The 23147-nt window shown below is 33.9% G+C and overlaps 1 protein-coding gene across 1 annotated transcript in view; it reads right to left on the bottom strand.

Moving 5' to 3' along the window:
- VWDE (von Willebrand factor D and EGF domains) overlaps positions 1-23147 on the bottom strand; it is a 63895-nt gene that overhangs the window by 24723 nt on the left and 16025 nt on the right. Inside the window, exons 5-16 of the mRNA XM_036010496.1 lie at positions 21130-21377; positions 20477-20566; positions 19272-19416; positions 15233-15450; positions 14921-14994; positions 13257-13527; positions 9806-10014; positions 8694-9655; positions 6276-6412; positions 2204-2359; positions 1983-2087; positions 336-450 (exon numbers count right to left, since the gene is read on the bottom strand). Of these exons, the coding sequence (XP_035866389.1) occupies positions 336-450; positions 1983-2087; positions 2204-2359; positions 6276-6412; positions 8694-9655; positions 9806-10014; positions 13257-13527; positions 14921-14994; positions 15233-15450; positions 19272-19416; positions 20477-20566; positions 21130-21377 (2730 nt within the window). The remainder of the gene's footprint in view (positions 1-335; positions 451-1982; positions 2088-2203; positions 2360-6275; positions 6413-8693; positions 9656-9805; positions 10015-13256; positions 13528-14920; positions 14995-15232; positions 15451-19271; positions 19417-20476; positions 20567-21129; positions 21378-23147) is intronic.

Here is a 23147-nt window from a genome sequence, read left to right as displayed (position 1 = left end):
GTACTTAATGCTTGAGAGGTCATTTTGCTAGTAGTTATTTGACTTGCACAAATTGTGTGCAGCTAGATTAACTCTTCCCATTTCTTCCATTAATATTTCACATTTGCTTTTCTTATCAAATATTAAAATAAAAGCCCACACCCTATTGTAATATAATCATCAAGATCACACAAAATAGAAACAATCTTATATATTCTTCTAGCAAAGTAATTTGTGCAGTTAGGAAAGAAGTTAAATACAATGTTCATCTTAAGCACATTTATGTAACTTGTGGTTTAAAAATCACTTAAAATATCTTGTACAAGAAATATTTTGATTAATAAAAAATAACTTACTTTCTAAAAATGACCAGGTAAATTTTGAAATTTTAGGTCTACAAATCAAACAAGGTCTGGTAGGATTTTTATACCCATCAGTGTAGCAGAGTCCATCAATAATGCAAACATTTTCCTAATGGGAAAAAATTTTTTAAATTTTAAAAAGCAGAACACTGATCAAAATACAGCAACAGTTAGTATTAAGGAGAGTAAGCCATGCAAAGAAGAATAGCAGCATATATATTGATGATTCCATTGATATATTTTAAATCTTGATCAGGAAATATTTTTTCATATTCCCTAGTCATCATAATGCATGCTAGAAGACAATTAATTTCCTTTATGTGTTAATGCTTACAGAATGCATTAATATGGAGGGAATAAGAGAACGCATATAGCTATATATCTGTGCAGAATTATAACATAGCTTATAAATAGCATAGAAGAAGATCTCTTTTCTCTGTTGTCTTTTTTACTGCTAAACTCATGCTGGAAATGCTTTATTTATTAAAAAAAAAACATGTTTTTCCTCAGAACATCTTATAAAATCACATTCATTTATAGTTATCCTCTCTTCTTCTAGGAGCCCACTGTGTTCTATGAACACAGCAAAACTAGAAAAGGCCTATAGCATAATTATCCACACATCACAGTGGATATTACACAAGATAGTGGAAAGAGATGTTGGCATGCACAGAAATAGTATTAAATGTAGCAATAATTTTTAACCTTGGAAGAAGATCACATTCTCTTCAGCATATATAAAGTTAGCTCTCTTTAGAAAATCTCCTTGGACATCCCTCAGAACATTACACAAAAATAAGGACAAAATAGCCCAAGAGGATAAAACAATAAAAAATAACAACATTTCGAAAGTACTTATTGTAGGACATGTGGAAATAAAATATTTGAGGGAAAATAGAAATTAAACAACTTCTCGAAACATAAACTTTTTATTGATATGATCAGATTGATAATCTCAAGGAAAAAATTAAATGTAAAATAGTAATACTTTTAATTTCCATATACAAAAATAGTATTTGATCTGCTCCTCAGTTTTGAGAGCCAAATGATATTAGATCCAAATATTAGATCCATGGCATCTGTTAAATCGCCAATGGACATGGGAGAGACCTGTTGATCAACCCGGCAAACCAGATATAGATAAGAAGATGTGGCTGTGAGGAGTTAGGTCAGGCTGTGCTGTTCTTTAACCCCTCAGGTGGTGGGGATTTTCATGGTTCAATGGACTTAGTTGCCATACAAAATTCCTTGTAAAAGTGCAATTCTTATATATTTTTACAGACTACACAAATGCATGTCACTTGCCACAAAGATCAGTAGGTAACCAGGAAGCACTATCTTACTGGAAAATCATTATTATTTTAAAAACAAGGTATGAAGGAGGGAAAACTCAATCTGAACCTCCTCTTTTGATTTTTTAGGAATAAACAATCTGTCACTTTAAAATGTTAAAGGTAGAAATTTTTCTCTTGCCATTTAAAACAAGAGTTTTGGGCAGAGTAACAATTTTAATTAATCTTGTATAAACCTGAGGAGGGATTTTCTGTATTAGTATTTCTGATAGGAAAGTTTAAAAACTACATTATGGGAAATGAAAATACTTACGATGAAAAGTATGAAAATTAGTGAAAAGATACATACCTTTGTAGTACATGAGTCCTTTCCATAGAGACCACAAACTTGACAAGTGCCATCATATGTTGTCATTATTTTGGGATTACTGAACCTGTAACCATCATTAGATACCTGTAAGATAGTTCTATAATAAGATAACTTATCTAAATATAGCTTCTTAAATCATAAAATCTTAATAAATATATTTACTTTAATTATAACTATGAGAATATATTTTCTTTTTTTACCTTTAACTGCCACTTTGCAATTGGTCTCTCACCCCTGGGATCCATGGTACCAGGTTGCTGACCGTCAGCAGGCAGTTGACAGTCAACAGTTCTGCTATTTCGAAAAACAGTTTGTGCAGAGATGGCTTCTCCAGGGACCCATTTACTGCTATTATACTGCAGGCAGAATGAGAAAGTAATGAACCTCCTTGGAAATATTTTGCTAATCAAAATATAAATTGAAAAATACATACCTGGTATAATAGAATATATAACTAATAACAAAAGTGACAGTGATAGTTTCAGAAAAATAAAAAATGTATACATTTCTTTTGATGTAAACTGCTTTTAATCCCTCACACATTCCTTCAGTCCAAATCAAAGGAGTTACTAATATTGGCCATATATAATGGACCACTATGCAATGACTACTATAGCAAGAGGAAGTACACTTGACTATGTAATGGACACAAAATGGACTGATTTTCTGACCACAAACTTCATCATGTCTCCTGAAAGTCCCTCACTTTCTACATCACTTGAAACTGTCCATTTGATCCTCCACTGACTCATTCCCATAGGACCCCTTTTCCTCTTACATGAGTCACCTCCCTAACTACACTTTATAGTTCCAGAGGTGAACTTAGGCTGAGCCAATGCTTAGATTACTTGGAATACTTTTAAATTGTACTGGAGAGTGCTGGGCCAGTCCACCTCTGGTGGCCTGAGCAGCAAGATACAAACCTATGGAGCTGACGGTGGCTGTGTTTCTCACTACATGGAGAAAGCCAGTACCTAGTAAAAGGGAAAAATGAAGCTCAGAAACAGAGAAAAGCAGAAAGAACTGAGAAGACAGATACCTCACACACGTACAAATGCACACATACTGAGTCTTGACAGTGTTCAAGTCCCAAGTTCAAGTTTTTCCCTGACAATTCAGCTATTCAGTACATCCTTGGTTCTGACAGAAACATATTGTTGTCAAAATAAACATCATTTTTGCTCAGATTAGCTCAAATGAATTTAGGTAACTTGAAATTAAATAAATTCTAGCTAATTCACCTTATTTAATAATTCAGTGGTACATCTTGCTTAACCTACACATTAAGTATTATTTTTTTAGTATTGGAAATGCATTGTGTCTAAAGAAGAAAAACCTGTACAATTTTCTGGGTACTGGTAACTACATAGAAAACTAAAATGATTTATTTTAATCCCAAACTTTAGATTTAGACTTTAAAAAAAATTTATGGCTGTAGAATGCATTTTAATCACTCAGAAATGGTCATTGAATTTGCTGATATTCCAATATTGTAGGTCAGTAAGGAAAGGCATGGAATGCAAGAACATACTAAACTGTGGCTAGTAGAAACTATCTTGCTAAAGATTTGATCATTGAGAGTGGGTCTCAGTGCAAATTTCCATAATTAAGGGGGATATAGAGTCTGGCCTATCAGATATATCAGTAGTTTCCCTCTAGCAGAGGGGGATTGACAACAATGTCTTGGGGGTTGTCTGGATATCGACACTTAGATGGGTATAGGCTCTTTAGCTTTTGTGTGTTGAAATAAGACTCCAGCCAATGACTGGGAATACAGGGATTATTTCCACCCCTCTGTTTAGAGGAGCCTACCCAAAATAAGAATAAATAGAGTTTTCTTTCTTTTCTATTTATTAATATTTTGTGGAAATTTGTGTGTGCTGGGGATAGGCTTATGAAAAGACATAATACAGGAAATGACAAATAAAACATTTTTATTATTGCTATAACCAAAATTTAAAAATAAAGGTATAATGACAGAGAAAGAAGACACTAAATCTAGCCAGCACAGTCAAAGAAGACTTTGAAAAGGAAATAGTACTTTTCTTCCTGAAAGTAAGAAACGGAGACTCCATGGACACTGAGAGCGGAAATGGAGAGTGTGACTCGGCGTGGCTGGAGGGACTAGCTAGCACTCGAAAGGACAGGGATGCATTGATCAACATGAGATGTTAGTGTGTGTGCAAGGAGGTCCATGCCTTCAAAAATAGTCAAGAGCCAGATCATGATGTGGCATTCATTTCTAGGAATAACAACTTGAATTTAACCCCTTAAATAATTTAAAATGAGATTCTGTAGAGGCCTGGCTGTTTTTCCAGGAGGGAATAAAGGAAATGATTGTGCAATTTAATCTTTAACCGCAAAATTATTTAAAATTACTACTGCAAAGGTAGAAAAAAGCATCTATAATATGCTACCCTTCATGTAAAAGAGAAGGGATGTATCTTATAGATGCTCTTTAGACTTAGTATTGATACAAAAGAAAACAGTAAGACTGTACCAGAAGATAATAAGAATGGATACCTTCCAGGGATGGATGGGAATGGGATGGAATGAAAGGATAATGGAAAGGGGGAGGTAGGGATGAGAAGACAGGGACATTCTCTGTGTCCACCTGTTGTATGACACCAACTCTTAGAACCATGATAATGTTTTTCATACCTTCTAAGTAAGCAAATAACTAAAATCAGCTAGAGTGTGGAGGAAATTCAAGATGGAACTGGAGAGCATTATGCTAAGTGAAATAAACCAGGTGGTGAAAAACAAATACCATATGATTTCACCTAGAAGTGGAACCTAATCAACAAAACAAACAAGCAAGCAAAATATAACCATAGACATTGAAATTAAGAACAAACTGACAGTAACAAGAGGGGAAGTGGGAGTGGATAATGTAGGAGAAAGGAGGAAGGGTTTTCAGGAACCATGTATAAAGCACACATGGACAAAACCAAAGGTGGGCAGGATCATGGATGGGAAGTGTGGATGGCTGGGCTGGGGGGAAATGGTGACAACTGTACTTGAAGAACAATAAAAAAAAAGGTAAAAAAAAAAAAAGGTGGAATACAAATGTTTAAAAGTAAGCCCAACTGTATTACAAATGAAATACATAAACACTTATGAACGGGGTACAAAAGAAAACAGCTGATTTGTTTCCTTTTGACTAGTGAACATATGTTTCTTTTTATAGCTCTGTATAGTGTGTTAGAGAATTTCAGAGCGTACTCTCTTTATCAGATGTTTGGAGGAGAGATGTTCTATGAGAATAAATATCACAGCAAATATGTCCAAGAGGAAGTACAGAGTGTACTTTCCAAAAGAATATAAACCTATAAAATTCTCTCTTGGCAAATCACTTAATAGTAGAGTGGTGCCATTTAATTTATTCTGCCAAGAAAAATAAAATATCTGCTCGCCTGAGTGATATTCACTGAAGTGAATTCATTTATATACACATTATATTACTATTGTGCCTTGTTATTTCATTGACATTAAAATATTTCATGACTCATTTAGAAAAACTATACTTATAAAGTTTTGAGATAACTATACTTCTTGAGTATAAATGCTTGTAAAAAAGCACGTACAAAACATTTTCTCCTGTAAATTTTCAGTCTCAGAATCACATTTGACTTCATCAGTTTGGAGAAAAAGTAAAAACAATGTTAAAATGTGATTCACTGTTTTAAGTTTTCAGCAAATCATATTTTAAAAATTCAAAGGACTTTTCTTAAAATAAAATTCCACTTGAATAAAGAAAAATAAAATTATATAAAAATTGTTAAAAATAAGATACAATTTGATATGCCAATATTCAAACTGAGTGGTCATGTCCACCTTTTGAAGCCTCAAAATTTATATTTTTCTAGTATGAAATTCACAGTAAGGGAAATATAAAGGTTGAGCAGTTTGCAAATGGAATTGTTCCTATCTCTATATCCTATAATTAATGCAGGAAGTCTTAAATTAAAACCATTCTTCATGTTTTTACATTTTAAGAAATAGAGAAGCTTATATATTAACCCTGATGTTCTTTCAATTTCTTAATATGACTGAAATAGTGAGCCGATACCTCAATAAAAATTATATAGAATAGTTAAATAGAGTTAACATATAAGGAAATTTAAAGGTTAAGCAACTTAATTATTTACCTGTTCATATGTGGATATGATACTTGGGGATTGTGTTGATTATTGACACACCAAATTAATCCAAAATAAAATTAATCTGAATAACTCATAAACTTGTTTTTCAACTCTGTAATTAACATACCTGCAGTTTAGTAACTTCACATTTAAATGAAGGTGATTCTTTGAAGCCTTGACCGAAAACTCTCACCGTCATACAGTTGTATTTTCGGACATTACAGAAGCCAGCATTCTCAAGTTCTATAATCTCAGGAGCCTTGTCTTTGGGAAATACAATAACAAAATAAGACATATTTTCTTTAATTTTAGATTAAAACTAATTACTTTCAAAGCCCAAATTTTTTTAAAAATGTAAAATAATATTTAAAAGTCTATGCCAAATATTATTCAGGACATTAATTAAACTATTTAATGTTAAGAGTTACCTGCTATTTAAAAAAGTGTTATCTACCATCAAACCAATAAAAATATTGTTACAGACTCCATGATTCCCTAAAATATACAAGTTTAATTAATGTTAATGTCAACAAAAGGCAAGTATTGAGAAATTACTATTACAATGGCCTATGTTTTGATTTTGCCATTTTGGTTTGTGCCATGGAGATGTGGTATAGGAAAAATACTTTTGTAATAAAATAGTGTAGTTAGCAATGTATATTAAAAATTTTAAATCCTTATTTTAAGCTTTAGAAAGAGTTATCAAAATTCATGTCTGCTGCCATTCTAGTATGGTTGATGTTTTTGTGTATTATTGCTACTCTACACGCTACCATAATCTTAGATGTACCTCTTAGCCATAAAAGAAAAAAATTTCTTCTAGTAGTCAGAGTTAATTGACCTTCACATGGTTATATCTCTGTTCTTGGTAAGGTCACATATTATCTATACAAGCAGGATCTGGTTGTCAAAATAGATAAATGCAGTTAGGTAAAAGTAATTGAGTCTTTTGTCTAAGTACTGGCAAAATCTAAGCTAATATAACTTTACTAGCAATAAGTTTCAAAATTATAAGTTATGTGTACTCAGAATCCTAACTGTATTCATAATTTTTAAAAAATGTTAGTTTATTCTTTCATATATTCAGCAAATGATTGCTGAGCAACTTCTATTTTTCTGGTATTATTCTAGGCATTGAGGATATAGCAATGAACAAAACATAGTTCTTGCCTTCATGTAACTTATAATATGAGAAGACAAGAAATAAACAAGTGAAAAAATACAGTACTACATTACATAAATCTATTAAAATTAAAGTATATTACATTCATATCTATGGAGAAAAGTATGTTAACTATATTAAAAGAGACAGACTATAAGGTTATGTTAGAAAATGTACTTCGTTCTGAAGGACAATGAAAGGATTCTCTTGTAATTTGATGTTTGAACAAAGAGAAGGAAATCAGTCATAGAGACATGTGGTGGAAGAATGGTTCAGTCAGAGGTATCCGTTAGTACATAGGTCCTGAGGTAGGAGCAGGCTTGGCCTCTGAGAACGAGCAAATGTCCATTGGACAGCAGTGAGCTACAAGGAGAACTGTAGATGATTTCCATGAGAGAGGAACCTCAGATTATTGTACGTTCTTCTAGGCTGTAGTTGAGACTATGGCTTTTGCTTGGAAGGAGATGGAGAGCCATTAGTGGGATTTATGCAGAGGGGTAATATGGTCTGATATACATTTCAAAGGAACCCCTTTAGCTGCTGAATAGCATCAATATTGAGAAAACCTGTAATAATCCAGGTGGGAGATAAGGATGGTTTAGACTAAATTTATAACAGGAAAAGAGATACAATATTTTTGAAGCTAGAGATGGATTTGCTAATGAATTTGTTAATGGATTAACTCATGGATTTGCAGATGGATTACACATCAGGTATGAGAGAAAATAGTCAAAATGACTACACATTTTTAATATGAATAATTAGGGAAATAAAGTTTGCATTTAGTGAGATAGACAGTTCTGCAGTTGGGAAAGAACAGAGTGGTGCGGGTAGGAGGAAAATCAGGAGTTATTGGTTTACTGGATAATGGAATCAAATTGATTCCAAAAATTTCTTTTGCTAATACTTTGAGAGAAAATAGTTCCACGTAGACGGGTTAGAGTAAAAAATTGAACAAATTAGTATAATTAGCAAAACATTATAAATGCAGTGTTTAAAAAATACTAAATTTGAGTTCTAGGAAAACTTACTCTCTGCTAGTAGAGGGCCCAGCTGTGTGCCAAGCCTGAGGTCAAGGGAACCCCACATTTTCAAGGAATAGCACAGAGACCCAAGTGGGGGAATGGAATGAGTGAGGACAATAAGAATAGGGAAGAGTTTTGACAGACATTGTGTGTGAGATTACATTGTGCCTTAGAGGCTATTTTGTAAGTGCTTCTGCTTTTACTCTGAATAAGATGTGACACTTTTGGAAAATTATTAATGTATTAGTTAATATAACTTGTTTCCCCCTATATTATCTGAACAACTCTGCTAAAAGAACAAAGATATTTTCATAATCAAATAATATTCCCAACATTGCAGCTGGAGAGTATCACTTACCGTGTGAGCCACTGCAGTCATAGGAACTAAAGCCTGGGGAACATAGGCATCCCCACTGCATACACTGCCCATTGCCACTGCATAAATTGGGGCACTTCAGTACCAAGACAATGTCTTCAATTGATTTGGCATATTCTTCTGTGTCATAGTTCCCCTCTTCCAAAATCCTCCTTTCACATTCATTTTCTAAAAGGGCCACACCTGCTTCTGCCCAGCTAAGGTCATCTTTTAGGAGGACATCCTTAACACACATATCTATAACGCTGTCTAGTCTCTTGCCAAGAAAGGCGAGACAGTGCCTTCCTAAGCTGGAGTTGGCTAGAGTCTGCTGACACAGGGCCAAGGTGCTGTATTCCGTCAAGCCGGAGGGTGTGGGCCACGTGGGGACAAACTCTTGCTGGACATCCTCAGTATGGTCCTCAGGGAAAAAATAAGTAAAGTCTTCTAGGTCCCTCTGGCTGAGACTTTGGAAAGCCAACAAAGGAAGAAACTCATATAAACTCTGCTGTTCCGATCTGTTTGGTTGGCGCCACCCTGTTTCTCGGCTGTGGCTAGCCCAGTCTTGCGTGTGCGTCCCATTGCCCAAAGCTTTTGGTGCGTCTTGTTTCTCATTCTCAGGATATAGTTGTAAATTGAAGCCCAGTTGGGTTAGGTTCTTGTGCTTTTTTTCTTGAGAGAAACTCCAATTATTTTCTTCTTGAGATGTATGCCTTATTCCTTGGACAATAGCTTCTGAATTGATATATTTAGAGGTGACATCTAGTACTGGTATCAAGGAAGAAAATTTAATGTGTGTGAAGTCTCTGCAATCTGAACCAATGTCGGACTGAGAAACAGCGACCAGATAAGTAGAAGATGGATACGATGAAGTGCCGTCCGCGGAGCAGCTGCAATAGGGTCGTTTTCCAGGGGATGGCAGAGGAATCGGCATTGTGTCAAACATGCTTTTTCCTGGCAAAATCCTTGAAGATGGAAAACAGAAAAGAACAGTAATTTGGACAAAAACATTTTTTTCCCAGTGAGGTGTTGCAAAAAAAGCAGAGTGCTGAGTCACCACTCATCTTACTTCAAATATTAATACAATAACCAGTGAGAATAATTTACTTTCTTACCTCCATTCATTAATAAAAGCAACACAATTATTAAAAGTTTGATCAATTTTGATTCCACTTTTGTCATGGAAGTCATTTTCTGGGTCTTCATCAAAGGTGCCACAAAGCCCCAAAGTGCTTCTGTAATCTGAACTAGGGGCTCTGACTGTTAAACTCATGCCCCATTCACTAAGATCGGCACGGATAAATGCTCCTGAAGAAAACCAGATCTGGAACACAGAAATAAGTCGTTTAAAATAATATTCAATATAGATTAAGAAAAAACTACTATTGAAGAATATGAAACAATTTTATTTATTCCCTTAATATAAAAGAAAAATGAGCCCCTGGCTGGTGTAGCTCAGTGGATTGAGCACGGGCTGCGAACCAAAGCATTGCAGGTTCAATTCCCAGTCAGGGCACATGCCTGGGTTGCAGGCCACGGCCCCAGCAACCGCATATTGATGTTTCTCTCTCTCTTTCTCTCTCCCTTCCCTCTCTAAAAATAAATAAGTAAAATCTTAAAAAAAGAAAAATGAAATGTTGATTTTTCCTTATACTATACATTTTTCCTTCTAACGCTATATGTCAAAATAATGGGTTTTTGCATTTTGCTGACTTGAAATTTCATCTCCATATTAATCCTTTTATTTAGACATTTTGTTTGCACTTCTTTCTTTAAATATGCAAACTAAAGTGAGGCATTTTATACAATTACAACAGCTATAAATGTTGAGAATAATATTTACCATGTAATGTCTCTGATAGTAATTATTTGATATTGACCTAGACTGCTGAGTAATTGATTTACACATATAAATGTAATTCCAGAAGGGTACGTATTCCTAATCAGCATTCTCTTGCTGCCAATATACAAGAGAATCACAAGCCAAATTATAACCAGGATGTTGCTCAGGGAGTTGGGATTGCGAGCAGGGGAGTTGTTGAATCATCCTAATGGGTTGTGTCATCTAACTGTGATCCTCCTCTCAGGAGTGTCGCACTCCCAGATCAGGGACTTGGATGCATGCGTTGAGAACCTCTCTCCCCAAAAAATCATGTGTGTCTGTTCTTCCAACTCTACTTCCTCTTTTAATTTTTTTAGATTTAAAAATTGCATTTTCTTCTTTTTAGAAAAAATGGTGTTCATTACAGAAAATCATTTTAAAAGCAGTCAAATTTCATATTACTACTCAATCTGAGGTAGCTAATGTTAGGATCTTGGTGCAAATTCTTTGAACACTTCTCCTGTATGTCATTGATTTCTTTTCCTGTCAATAAATATACAGCTCCTCCAAAAATTTCATGACTACAAAATGTTCTGTTATAGGACATCACTATATTTAGGGTTTTGGTTAAACTCTTTTATTCGTCCCTTATTAACTTTTCTTTCTTAAGAAAAGAGATGCAATGCACATCGCTGGGGTTCTGTACATCCTTAATTATTTTATTGTAAGTTTTCAGAAGTAACATTTCCTTAAAAATGACATGCATAGTTTCCATTTATATATAGGTGTATATACATATATACACCTACATGTATACATATATACATACATACACACACATATATATGAGACGAGGTCTGTCCAGAAAGTATCCAGCAATACAATATGAGAAATAGAGACATTTATTGAAGAAGATACAAGATACCAGAAACATTGTACATAGGACAATGTTGCCTCAGTCCTCTTCAGAGTAGGCACCGTGGGACCTCACACCGTTCTTCCAATTGCTCTGTTGTATTTTCCTGAATCTCAGCAATAGTCTGAAATCTCTTCCCTTTTAAAGGTGATTTTAGTTTTGGGAAAAGCCAGAAGTCACAGGGTGCCAAATCTGAGCTGTGCGGGGCTGAGTCACCTTGGTGACTTGATGTTTCACCAAAAACTCTGCATGAGATGTGATATATGAGCAGGCATGTTGCCTGTGATGAAGCTGCCAGTCACCAGTTGCCCATAACTGCAGCCTTCTGAATCATCAGAATAGTTTCCATGGAGGAATGTTCAAGCTTAATGCAAAATTTGATGCAGATCCATTGATCTACTCACTCAGTCATTTCTAATGAGACAGCCACACAGTATACATGTTCATTCAGTGACATCTGCTGCCCCCACTGACTAGTACAGTGAAGTCATTGTTCATAAATGTGCATTCCAGTCCACTCTCCTTGGCTACCAGGTTACATTGATGTCATGAAAACCACTCTTGTTATATTAACAATGGTTGGAATTTTTCCAGACACACCTCATATATATATATATATGACATACACATACATACACACACATACATTTTTTTCCTGGAAAGGCTATACTATTTACTCTTGCCAATATTATATGGTAAATGTATGATCTGCATTTCTTTGATTACTAATGAAGTTGAAATTTTTATATTTTTGGTTATTTATACTTTTGGACATACTTATGAATTTTATTTCTTTTATGAATTGCTTGTTTATATTACTTGCTCATTACAATTGGAGAGCTGATTATACATTAGTTATGCATAAGTGTTTTCTGTATTAACTGTGTTTTTTATATGTAGCAAATATTTTCCCAGTTTTTGATTTATAGTTTGGTTTTTGATGATGGAATTCAAATATATAAAGTTGTGCTAAAAATTCTTGCTCACCTCAATGTTATAAAAATATTCACCTTCATTTTCTACTGCTTTCAGTTCAATTTAAATTTTATTTACCTGGAATTTACTTTGTTGGAAGCTGAAGGGAAGATGACTTTAAAATATAAATAGTTAGCTCACAGATATGAAATATTATTTAAAAATATTAATGACTGGGTAATCTTCAATATTCTTGTTTTTCTAATCTCTTCCATGTGTCTACCAGGCTATTCCTCAGGCAGAACCATCTGTATTCACTTTGAAAACTGACTAGCTGTTTCTGAATATTTATTTTAATTATATATTTGATCTTTAGTATATCATTTATCAGGCAGTCTCAAAAATAATCTTTATGACTAATCCACACAATTACATTGAAATCTTAAATAGGAAAGTTTAGATTTGACAAAGTTTTAACTATGGTGTCTATTTGTGTGTGGTCAGTGGTAAAGTATTTTACTCCTTCTAAGTTAAGTGTTAATCTAAATGTTACTTCCTTGGGAAAAAATCCTAATATTGAAAATGATAATTTTTAATATAATAGAGATGAAAAGGAGTTCAGGATAAATCTAAAATATGTAGAGACAAAGAAAATTTTATTTTAATAATAATCATACAGCCCTGGCTAGTATGGCTCAACGCATTGAGCACCAGCTTGTAACTCAAAGGGTCGCTAGTTCAATTCTTGGTCAGGTCACATGCCTGGGTTGTGGGTTAGGTTCCCAGTCAAGGGCATGAGAGGCAACCACACATTGTTATTTCTCTTCCTTTCTTTCTCCTTCCCTTCCCCCCTCTCTAAAAATAAATAAATAAATAAAATCTTTTAAAAAATAATAATAACAGTCATACATACTGTGACTTTTCTTCCTAGGTAAGATTCACTTATTTTGACATTGCTGGTTTCATCTTGGCTCTTTACAAATAAATATGGCTGTGATTCACGTAGCTGACCTCCACACATATCGAGAGTAACTACATCACCTTCTTCTTTGGCAACAAACCCACAGTTACACGACACAGGATAATGAAGGCTTCCACAGTTCCACTGACGTACATGGACTTCAAAATCACGTGACATACTCTTATAAAGCACAAACGTTCCAGTCTTGAAATTATCATATACCCTATCATTAACAAAAGTCAATTTCATTAAGAATTGGTATAAAATGTCACAACAGTATGTTACAAACCAAAATTGTGTTAAATTTATTTATATGCATTCAATACACTTCGCTGCAAGAACTAAAAATCTGTATTTCTGATAAGTTTATATATCATGAGCATTTTTTTTGTAGAGCACTGAAGGAAGTATGTAGTGATATCCACCTAAATCTCTCCACTATTCTGCTACCCTTTCAACAGTTCTCTCAACTCCTGCTTCCAGCTTTCTCTTTCCACCTCGCTCTCATTTCCTTCATAATACCTATCTTTCTCAGATATACTGTACATTTATTTATTAACTGTGCATATCTACTTCACCTTTACAAAGGTAAGTTCCATGAGGGTAGAGTATGTTTGTCTCATCACTGCCATACCTCCCAGCATTTAGAACATAGCTTGTCACTTAGTGGTTGAACAATTAATCTTGATGGATTATAATATATTAAATTAGTCACCATTATGCTTCCATGAGGTTTTTCCTCTAAAATATCTAAGTTTTAAATTATAACCACAAAGGGTTCTTGCATGTGGAATCTGTTCCTATAAACTTTTCGCACTTGTTCAAACTTTGGGAGTCTCGTTTGTTATCGGAGGGCATGTGCGTCTGTGTGCTAATATTGAATAATTTTACTGACAATGGTCACATTATAATTTTGTAAAAGAATAAATTACCTTGCATCATGAAGGAAATTTTGACTCAAGAATGATGTGTTCATATCATTTTCTTTAGGGACATTTTAAAGTCATAAATTCCCCCAGAATAGTATAACTGAATTAAATCCTTCTATGCAGATATTATTAGTAAGGTCGCTTGTATTTCTTTTCAGTTATTTGTCCATTTTACTTTAAGTTCCAGAGGCAAATATCCATAATCCAGGTATCCATAATTTACAATAGGTTTTCCCCTGAGTATCCTTGCCATGAATTAGAAGTGATTAGATCTTTAAATAATTATAATGTGTTAGTTTAACCATCTTGCCTCAAACCTTAAAGAGTATTTCAGTATCACATAGAAATGCAATATATTATATATATCTAGAGAAAGTAATTTAATCATTATTAAAAATAAATGGTAAAAGTAAAATGAGTGTCTGTATTTGTAAGAATCTTCATTTTTATAAATTTAGCCTCACTGCTAATCCATATATTCACTAAAAAATAGATTTTAAAGAAAAAATATTCCACACACTTAAATTAGTATTTTGAAACAATGCAGTGATGTTCATAAATGCCTTCCTTTTAATCTTTCAGTGAATAGGACTAAGAGATAATAACATACAATGATTTTTTAAAAAGAAAACAACAAAATGTAAAGAAACACAAACTATTAAAAGAAAAAATTTTTGAGGAAATTACCTGCCATCAAATGTAATTATATGTGGGTCAGTGAATGAATAGCAGTAGGCAGTTGGGACATCCTTTACTCTGATCTTAAAAGTAAAAATATTTTCAGTAAATATTATCATTAATTGCTATTTAGTAATATCCATTAAATTGCTTAGTGATCTCAATATGTTCTTAATTAATTTTTTATCAGAGTTACTGAAAATAAAATTTTAAGATTGAAATATTTTAAAAATTTGAAATGTAAAGTTTTCAAGATATGATTATAAAATATACATATTTTTTAAAGCTTAAGTTATAAAGGTATTTTTTTTATTTGTTGACCTGAATGCTGCCTGGAATGTAGCTGTTCCACAGGAAGTCCTCGCTAACTACAGGTTCCACCATAACGTCTGTGACTCTGTCTCCATCTCGAAGAAAATCCATTACAGCGGTGTAGTGCACAAGAGCATGGCTGCAGGTCCCGTTAGCACAGGGTGATGTCTGATGAAGGTCCACGTGACAGGAAGACAGTGCCAGATTCAAGCCTAGTTGTTCTTTACCTATGTTATAACAAAAAATACATGGAGGATTTTCCTGACAAAACATACCAACCAAAGCATGTGATCAGTTGATTAAGATGAAACATTAAATTGAGAGATTTTTCTTAAGTTTTCTTAAAATAATGCAGTTGTGATTTTTGTCTAAATAAAAGCAGAGCTATTGAACTCTACCTGATCTTTACGAATAGTCAATTTTAATATAAACATATATTTGTACATGCATATTTCTATTTTCAGTAAAGTTTTAAATCCATATGCATTGGATAAAATTCAAAAAGCAATATATAAAATTCAAAAGCAATGTATAAAATTTGTCTTTGCATCTGTAAAAAAGTTATAATTTTAACACTAAGTAGCGTAGATTGATTTTTTTCTGCCTGAGAATTGGGCCTTGGGTCCAGGCTGTCTTAACATGTCTTAGGGCATGCACTCATGTTCCATCTATTGAATGGCAGCTATAATTATTGGTATAGGGTTCACCATCTTAAAAAACAGAGAAATCAAAACAAATTAAGGTAATTCCACACTAGTAATAAACTCTCTACCTCTTTTTACCTCTCAAACGTCCCAATCTAGTCAGAACCCAAAGATGCTTCCTTGCCTATGGAGCCAAGAATAAGAAAAAACAATTTGGAAAGGAAATGGTAACTGATGAAAAGGAACTCTTGGAATTTTCCTAATGAAACAAAAAGGATAGAATCCTCTAACAAGTGTCTACAAAGAAAGTTTGCTCACACACACAATTAATATTTGCAAAATCCTTCTGAGAATCAAGGAGGAAGAAAGTTGTTAAAAACCTCTGTTTTTTCCACACATCATTTTCAGGTGTGAAATTATATTTCTCTGACATAGGTAGACTGCACTAAGTTCAAAATTCCTGGGGGAAAAAAGCTTCTCTTCATGCATTTTTTTCTAGGAATACATGTGTTTATCAAGCACTTACAAATAACAGAAACATCCAAACTGTTAAACTATTCCCTAAAGTAAATATAGACTATGCCCAGCTTTGATATAGTTCCTGCCATAATTTTTCTTGGTTCATGGTATGAGGGCCAACTATGGTTCTTAAGTCTGTGATAAAGCAGTAGAGTCTTTGCAGAAATAGACTCGGAGACACCAAGTTTCTGGTAATGAAAGTAGACATGTACTGAAAATACACAAAAGAAGTTCCTATGCGATGATTCATATCTAGAATAAAATCCAGAAATTTTCCTCCAGGAAAAACAAAGAAAATCATATTTAATTGACAAAGAATAAAAACATGCAAAATTCTAAAATAATAGGAATACATTCAGGCTGTTTTATGTCACTATAAGCAATGCTTGATTTGTTGAAAGAATTGAGAGCATGCAAATATAGTTTAAAATCTATTTGTAATGGAAAAGCCTTTGCCTAATATAATTTTGAAAATATCAATAACCACTCTTCTCTTTCAGCCTCATAAACTGTAGTAAAATTTGCATAATGCTTTTCAGAGACAGACTGAAGTAGGACTGTGTAAAACTGCCTGAGACAGAGGGTTTGATTTCATGTCTGTGGGCTGTATTTCAAAATATAGAGTTGCTCAAGGTAGCAGGAGCTACCATGTAACTGGGTAACTGGGTATTGTCTACTAAACCTGTTTACTGTCAAGTATCTTGGAATAGCCTTTCGATTCCTCTTTTGACCTCCATACGATCTCTTTTCCTGGGTGCACCATTCCCATGAGATTCTTTCTCCCATAGCATTTTTATCCTTTCATTTCCCTGATTTAATTAGGAATAACATAGACATGAAGACCTAGATACATTTTATTTGGTGTATTTACTAAATGAAATTTTATCTCTTATGCTGAAATGTGTGGTAACAGAATTATAATCTCTCTTAAATGTTATATTTTAAATTACGTATATCTTAACATGCTTTAGTCTCTGCTTCAGAGACATAGGAAGGCAAAAGAACCCAGTCAGTCCTATAACTGGCACACATGGTTTGTGCCCTTATTCTCTTCTTCTGTGGAAGAATTTCAGGTATGTATGCCTGTGACGGTGACATGCATGTGGCCATGTGAAGTGCAATCTATAGAATTAGTAAATTAAATAGAAAAATGTGTGTGTGTGTGTGTGTGTTTAAAACCTCACCATTCAAAATCTTTATTCTTTATTCTTTATTTTAAGTTTTATTTTAATCATTGTTCAAGTACAGTTTTCTCCCTTTTACTCCCATTCCAGCCCACCCACCCAACCCTCCCCACTTCCCTCCCATTACCACCCTCCCCCTAGCTTTTGTCCATGTGTCCTTTAAATTTGTTCCTGTAAACCCTTCCCATTCTCCCCTGAAATTCCCTCTTCTCTCCCCTCTGGTCACTGTCAGTCTGTCCCCTATTTCAGTGACTTTGGTTATATTTTGCTTGTTTCTTTGTTTTGTTGTTTAGGTTCCTGTTAAAGGTGAGATCATATGGTATTTGTCTTTCACTGCCTGGCTTATTTCGCTTAGCATAATGCTTTCCAGCTCCATCCATGCTATTGCAAAGGGTAGGAGCTCCTTCTTTCTTTCTGCTGCATAGAATTCCATTGTGTAAATGTACCATAGATTTTTGATCCATTCATTTACTGATGGGCATCTAGGTTGCTTCCAGCACCTAGCTATTGTAAATTGTGCTGCTATGAACATTGGGGTGCAAAGGTTCTTTTGTATTGGTGTTTTAGTGTTCTTAGGATATAGACCCAGCAGTGGAATTGCAGGGTCAAAAGGCAGATCCATTTTTAGTTTTCTGAGGAAGTTCCATACTGCTTTCCATAGTGGTTGTACCAGTCTGCGGTCCCACCAACAGCGCACTAGGGTCCCCTTTTCTCCACAACCTCTCCAATACTTGTTGTTTGTTGCTTTGTTTATGATGGTCATTCTGACTGGTGTGAAGTGGTATCTCATTGTGGTTTTAATTTGCATCTCTCTGATAGCTAGCGATATTGAACATTGTTTCACGTGTCTTTGGATCTTCTGTATGTCCTCCTTGGAGAAGTGTCTGTTCAAGTCCTTTGCCCATTTTTTAATTGGATTCCTTGTCTTCTTAGAGTGGAGTCGTGTAAGTTCTTTATATATTTTGAAGATTAAACCCTTGTCTGAGGTATCATTGGCAAATATGTCTTCCCATACAGTTGGTTCTCTTTTTACTTTGATACTGTTTTCTTTAGCTGTGCAAAAGCTTTTTATTTTGGTGACGTCCCATTTGTTTATTCTTTCCTTTATGTCCCTTGCTCCAGGAGACATGTCAGTAAAAAACCTTCTACATGAAATATCTGAGATTGTCCTACTATGTTCTCTTCTAGGACTGTAATAAATAGAAAAACTTTGTAAAGATCTTATACATAAGCTTATGCTAGGGAGAGAATTACAGAGAATGCATTATGAGATCCACGGTGCAGAGGCTTGAACTTTTAGCATAACTTATCACCCCTCACTCATTTGATATGATGTGGAAAATCTTAAAGAGCACTTTGTTCTTCAGTCCCTGAAAATGAAGCCGAGAGAAGAATAAATAAGAAGATGAGCAGAAGGAGAAGAAAAAAAAAGGTAGAGGAGAAAAAGGAGGAGTAGGAGGAGGATATTGTTCATTATTTTCTTTTAAATTTATACTTTGAGCCCAGGAGGGATAAATGTGGACTCAATATGGATTGCTCTGGCAATCATAAATGTGGTTCAGGGTCATTAATGTGATTGAGCTGTCATGCAATGTAAACCTGTAACACAATGACTTATATGAGAACACTTCAGTGAGTTTAAAAAAGCATTAGTTGTCATTTGAAATCTAAGAATAAAATTGAATGGATTTAGTATATTACCTTGATCAACGGTTTTCAGTTTTAGTGAGATTTTGCATTCCTGATCAAGCTCACTGAACTCAGAACAAACGATAGGAACTGTGCTCTCAATCCTCAGCTGGTATTCTTTTCCATCTTCTGATATAGTGCTCAATTCAGGTTGTAACTGGTACAGGAAAATACACAAAGCAGTCATGTAAAAACAGAATTTATGATGTAATTTTGAAAGGATGTTTTTCTCAATGGGTCATGTTTTGTTAAATGAGCTGCTAGTAATGGCTTAAACACTGGAATTTTTTAATTACACAAGATCAATTAAAACCAAACTCTTAAAAACAGCAGCAACACACAGAAGAATGCGTGGAGTTGCTGCACTGCTCTCAGTTTGGGTGTTTGGTTCTCTGACACGTGGCGGCCAGTCTGGTTGGAGTCTGTTCCTAGTGATTCCGGTTCTGTGGCGGGCACTGCAGAGTAAAGGAGACAGGAGGGTTCCTGTACTCGTCCCTTTGTGTGCCGATGTTTACTGGCACATTATGGAAGAGTCTATTCATCCTTAGGGATTAATATCATCCCTGATATAAGTTATACATCCAATTGCATTTAACACCAAAGTCAAAATATTATCGTCACCTGAAATGTCTCAGTCTTCAGCTTATTTCACAGCTTCTGCTTTCCACAGCTGGAGTTAGTGAGGGCTGAAATCTAGGTCTAATCCCTATTCTAGTTCATAGATGAATTACTTGTTGAGGCAGAAAGTTTTTATGCAGTGTTGGTTCTTGGCTAGCTTTCAAAACAGATGGTTCTTAGTACAGAATACTCTCACTGTTACTCTAATCAGAAAGTCCCTGGTGGCTGACTGCTAATCCTCATAGTCTATTGAGTTCTCACCAAAGTAGACCCAAAGGTTCTGTGTTTCCAAGGTCTAAGCTCTACTTCCCCTCCCACTGTGGCTATGCTCTTCTGACAACGTAGTTCACTCTTCTCACTCTTTCCCCTGGTCCATGTTGTGTCTGAATGGTCTTTATTCAGGAATAAGCTTTGTACTGGTTTTGAGTTCCATGAGGTCCTGGCATTTTCATTGATTGTAAATCTTTATTTTTACAGTCCTGAAGTCAGACACTAACGAAACCTAACAACTATGAAAAAAACAAATGAAAACGATTAAAAAAAAAAGAAACGCAGTTTCAGAGGAGTCATCTTTCTGATCCATCTCCACTGATACGTACCTTAATGCCTGCAAAGAATTCTTGGCTTTCAATGGCTAAACTTTTTACATGTGGGTTCTCCAAGAAAAAGATGGAAGCTGTACAGAATATCTGTAAATATCATTAACAAATAATTATTTAGCAATAACATTATGGAGAAAAGATGTGTGAATTATGACACTTAAGTACCTAATTTTAATTCTTGGTAGGTGGCATTTAAAAGATAAACTAAAACATTTAAAAACTCATTTAAAAATTGAGAAAAATTCCATCTTTATAAAGTAGTCATTATTCAAAATCAATGAAAATTGTTGTAGACTTTGTATTTAAGATGTATTTAAAAGTGGATACTAAGTGGTATCATTGTAAAAAATGGAACATTATTTATAGAATAAAAGTATATCATTTATGGCCAGAAAGAGTTATAAAGTTACAAGGTTTCATCAGTAATAATCAGAGAATTGCTGGAAGCAAATACTCCCAAGCCACTAAGATCACTGACTCATCCAGCTATCAGTGGAGTTGGCACAATTACCAAGGAAAAAAGGAAAAGAAAAACGTTAGTGTTTTAGATTATGGGGACAAAAACTAGTTTAGGATATGATTTAGAAACCCATTTTGCAAGTTAATACATTCATAAAAAGAAAAGAAAACCCAACTGGTTTTGAACATACCCTGTCTCCCAGTCTAAGATTGACGCCATCCAGTTCTAACAGAGAGAATGCCTGGACTGTGGTCTCCTGCTTCAGCTCCTCTTTCATTTCCTGAGAAGAAAGCCTAGACCAAGCTATGAGGAATCCCACTGAGTTGTTTGCAGGGGAAACATCAAAAGCACACCTGCAGAAAACCCTGGACTCAATCAGCTCCGCCACAACCTCAGGCCTTCCTGGAGGTGGTGGTGGCAATGAGGCAGACAGCTGGCCTGGTGGGAGAAAAATGCATAATTTGTAGTTGGGCATCTCAAAGAAAGGAGACTGGCTTATGGGAAAAGCTCACAAAGACTAACTCATGGATTTATAATAAGAGAAAATAACTGTACTTGAACAATGATTAAAATAAAATTAGAAAAAATAAAAATATATATAAATAATAAGAGAAAAAACACATTTACAGGAAAAATAATCTCTAGCAATCAGCAAAGTAGCACATTCTTATTTTCATCCATAATCATATAAATATTGATAACAGAAATTCATCAGCCAAGTGAGCTTTTATGATTGTACGCTGAATACGTCTTCACTTGAAAAAGTCTAGCTCTTGAACAAAAAACTAATTTACCTTTTTTAAGCTATTAGCTTTTCTAAAAGATAAAACAAACAAAAATAATTTAGGTTTTCTACATTATAATTTCTGTTATCAAGAAAAATAGTCACTATAATGTAAAATCAAATGACTTACTATTTTACCCTTATAATTTACTCTTACAACACAACTCTTCATTACTCTGAGTTAAAAGAGCTGTTCCTGGTGGAAGTGATTATACAGTCTCAGTGAAATAGACCACTGTTAAAAAATAGTCTTATTTCTTTCATTTTTCTGAGCTTAAAATGTATGAAGATTCCTTCAGGAACTTAGAGAAATTTTATAATTTTTATCTTTGGGCATTTGCAAGATTAAATTTGGGAATCTAAAATGTTTCTAAAAATATTTTGTTGTTTAAGAAAAGACAAAATTACTTGATAAATTTTAAAAGATTTTAAAATGTCCTAAAATGCATAGATTTTTTTATGATATACATGATAATCAAAATATAAATTTTTCAGTTCTGTAATGTAGATTTTGAAAAATTATGACAGTTTAACCTAAATGTGTGTGGAAGGGGCACCTTATGTATTTTTAAATATCTTAGTGTTATTTTGTTAGATATCAGATTAGAAAACCCTCATATCTCAAATTAAACTAAATGATAAATATTTTATTATTTATCATCAGGCCAAATCATCATATTCAGACTTGAAGGAAATAATAGACTACTAATGAGTATGAATTGATTTTTAAAAAATGTATCTGAGTAAAAATATTAAACTAAGAAAAATAAGTTGAATTTATTTTTAAATGGAGAAAAACTACAGAAATAATTATTGGGAATAAGAAATGAAAAATGACTAAAATTAAGTAACTCATGAAAATTAAATTTTTGGAATCAATATTTTAAGTGGTATCAGCTATCTGGGTGAGCTGATCATTGCTTGGAACAGTACAGCAAAGAAAATTTGTTAAAAGGAACTTATAGTTTTCAAAAATGACATGTAAATTATTTCTGCTTGAAAAGTACAATTTTTATTGCATCGTTAACTCTGCTGTTAGTAAATGCTAAATATGTTAATATAGTCTTTTTTATCATGAAACTTAACTTTTTACTCATTTTTATGCAAGTGTTACTTGTGCAAATTGTGTATGATTTTGTATAGCATTTTTTCCAGTTAATTGCATAAGGATTCTAAATTTCATAATAAGGACCTTAAATTTATTGCTTATTCAAGGAAGGAAAGTAATTGCACTATAATATATGTGTATGATAAAGATAATCCAAACCTGTTATGCAGAATAGCCAAACAATTATACTTTATGGTTAAAGTTACTATTATTAGGAATATTTCCTTATTCTCTTAACTTAAATTACAGGGTTTAATTTCACTGAGACTCTCCCATAAAACATTAGATTGTCTAAAGAATGCTAGAAAAGGGGACT

Source organism: Phyllostomus discolor, chromosome 10 (assembly GCF_004126475.2).
Source record: "Phyllostomus discolor isolate MPI-MPIP mPhyDis1 chromosome 10, mPhyDis1.pri.v3, whole genome shotgun sequence".
NCBI classification, from domain to species: Eukaryota; Metazoa; Chordata; class Mammalia; order Chiroptera; family Phyllostomidae; genus Phyllostomus; species Phyllostomus discolor.
The sequence above is the reverse complement of the archived record's forward strand: the minus strand, read 5'-3'. Positions and strand labels throughout refer to the sequence as shown.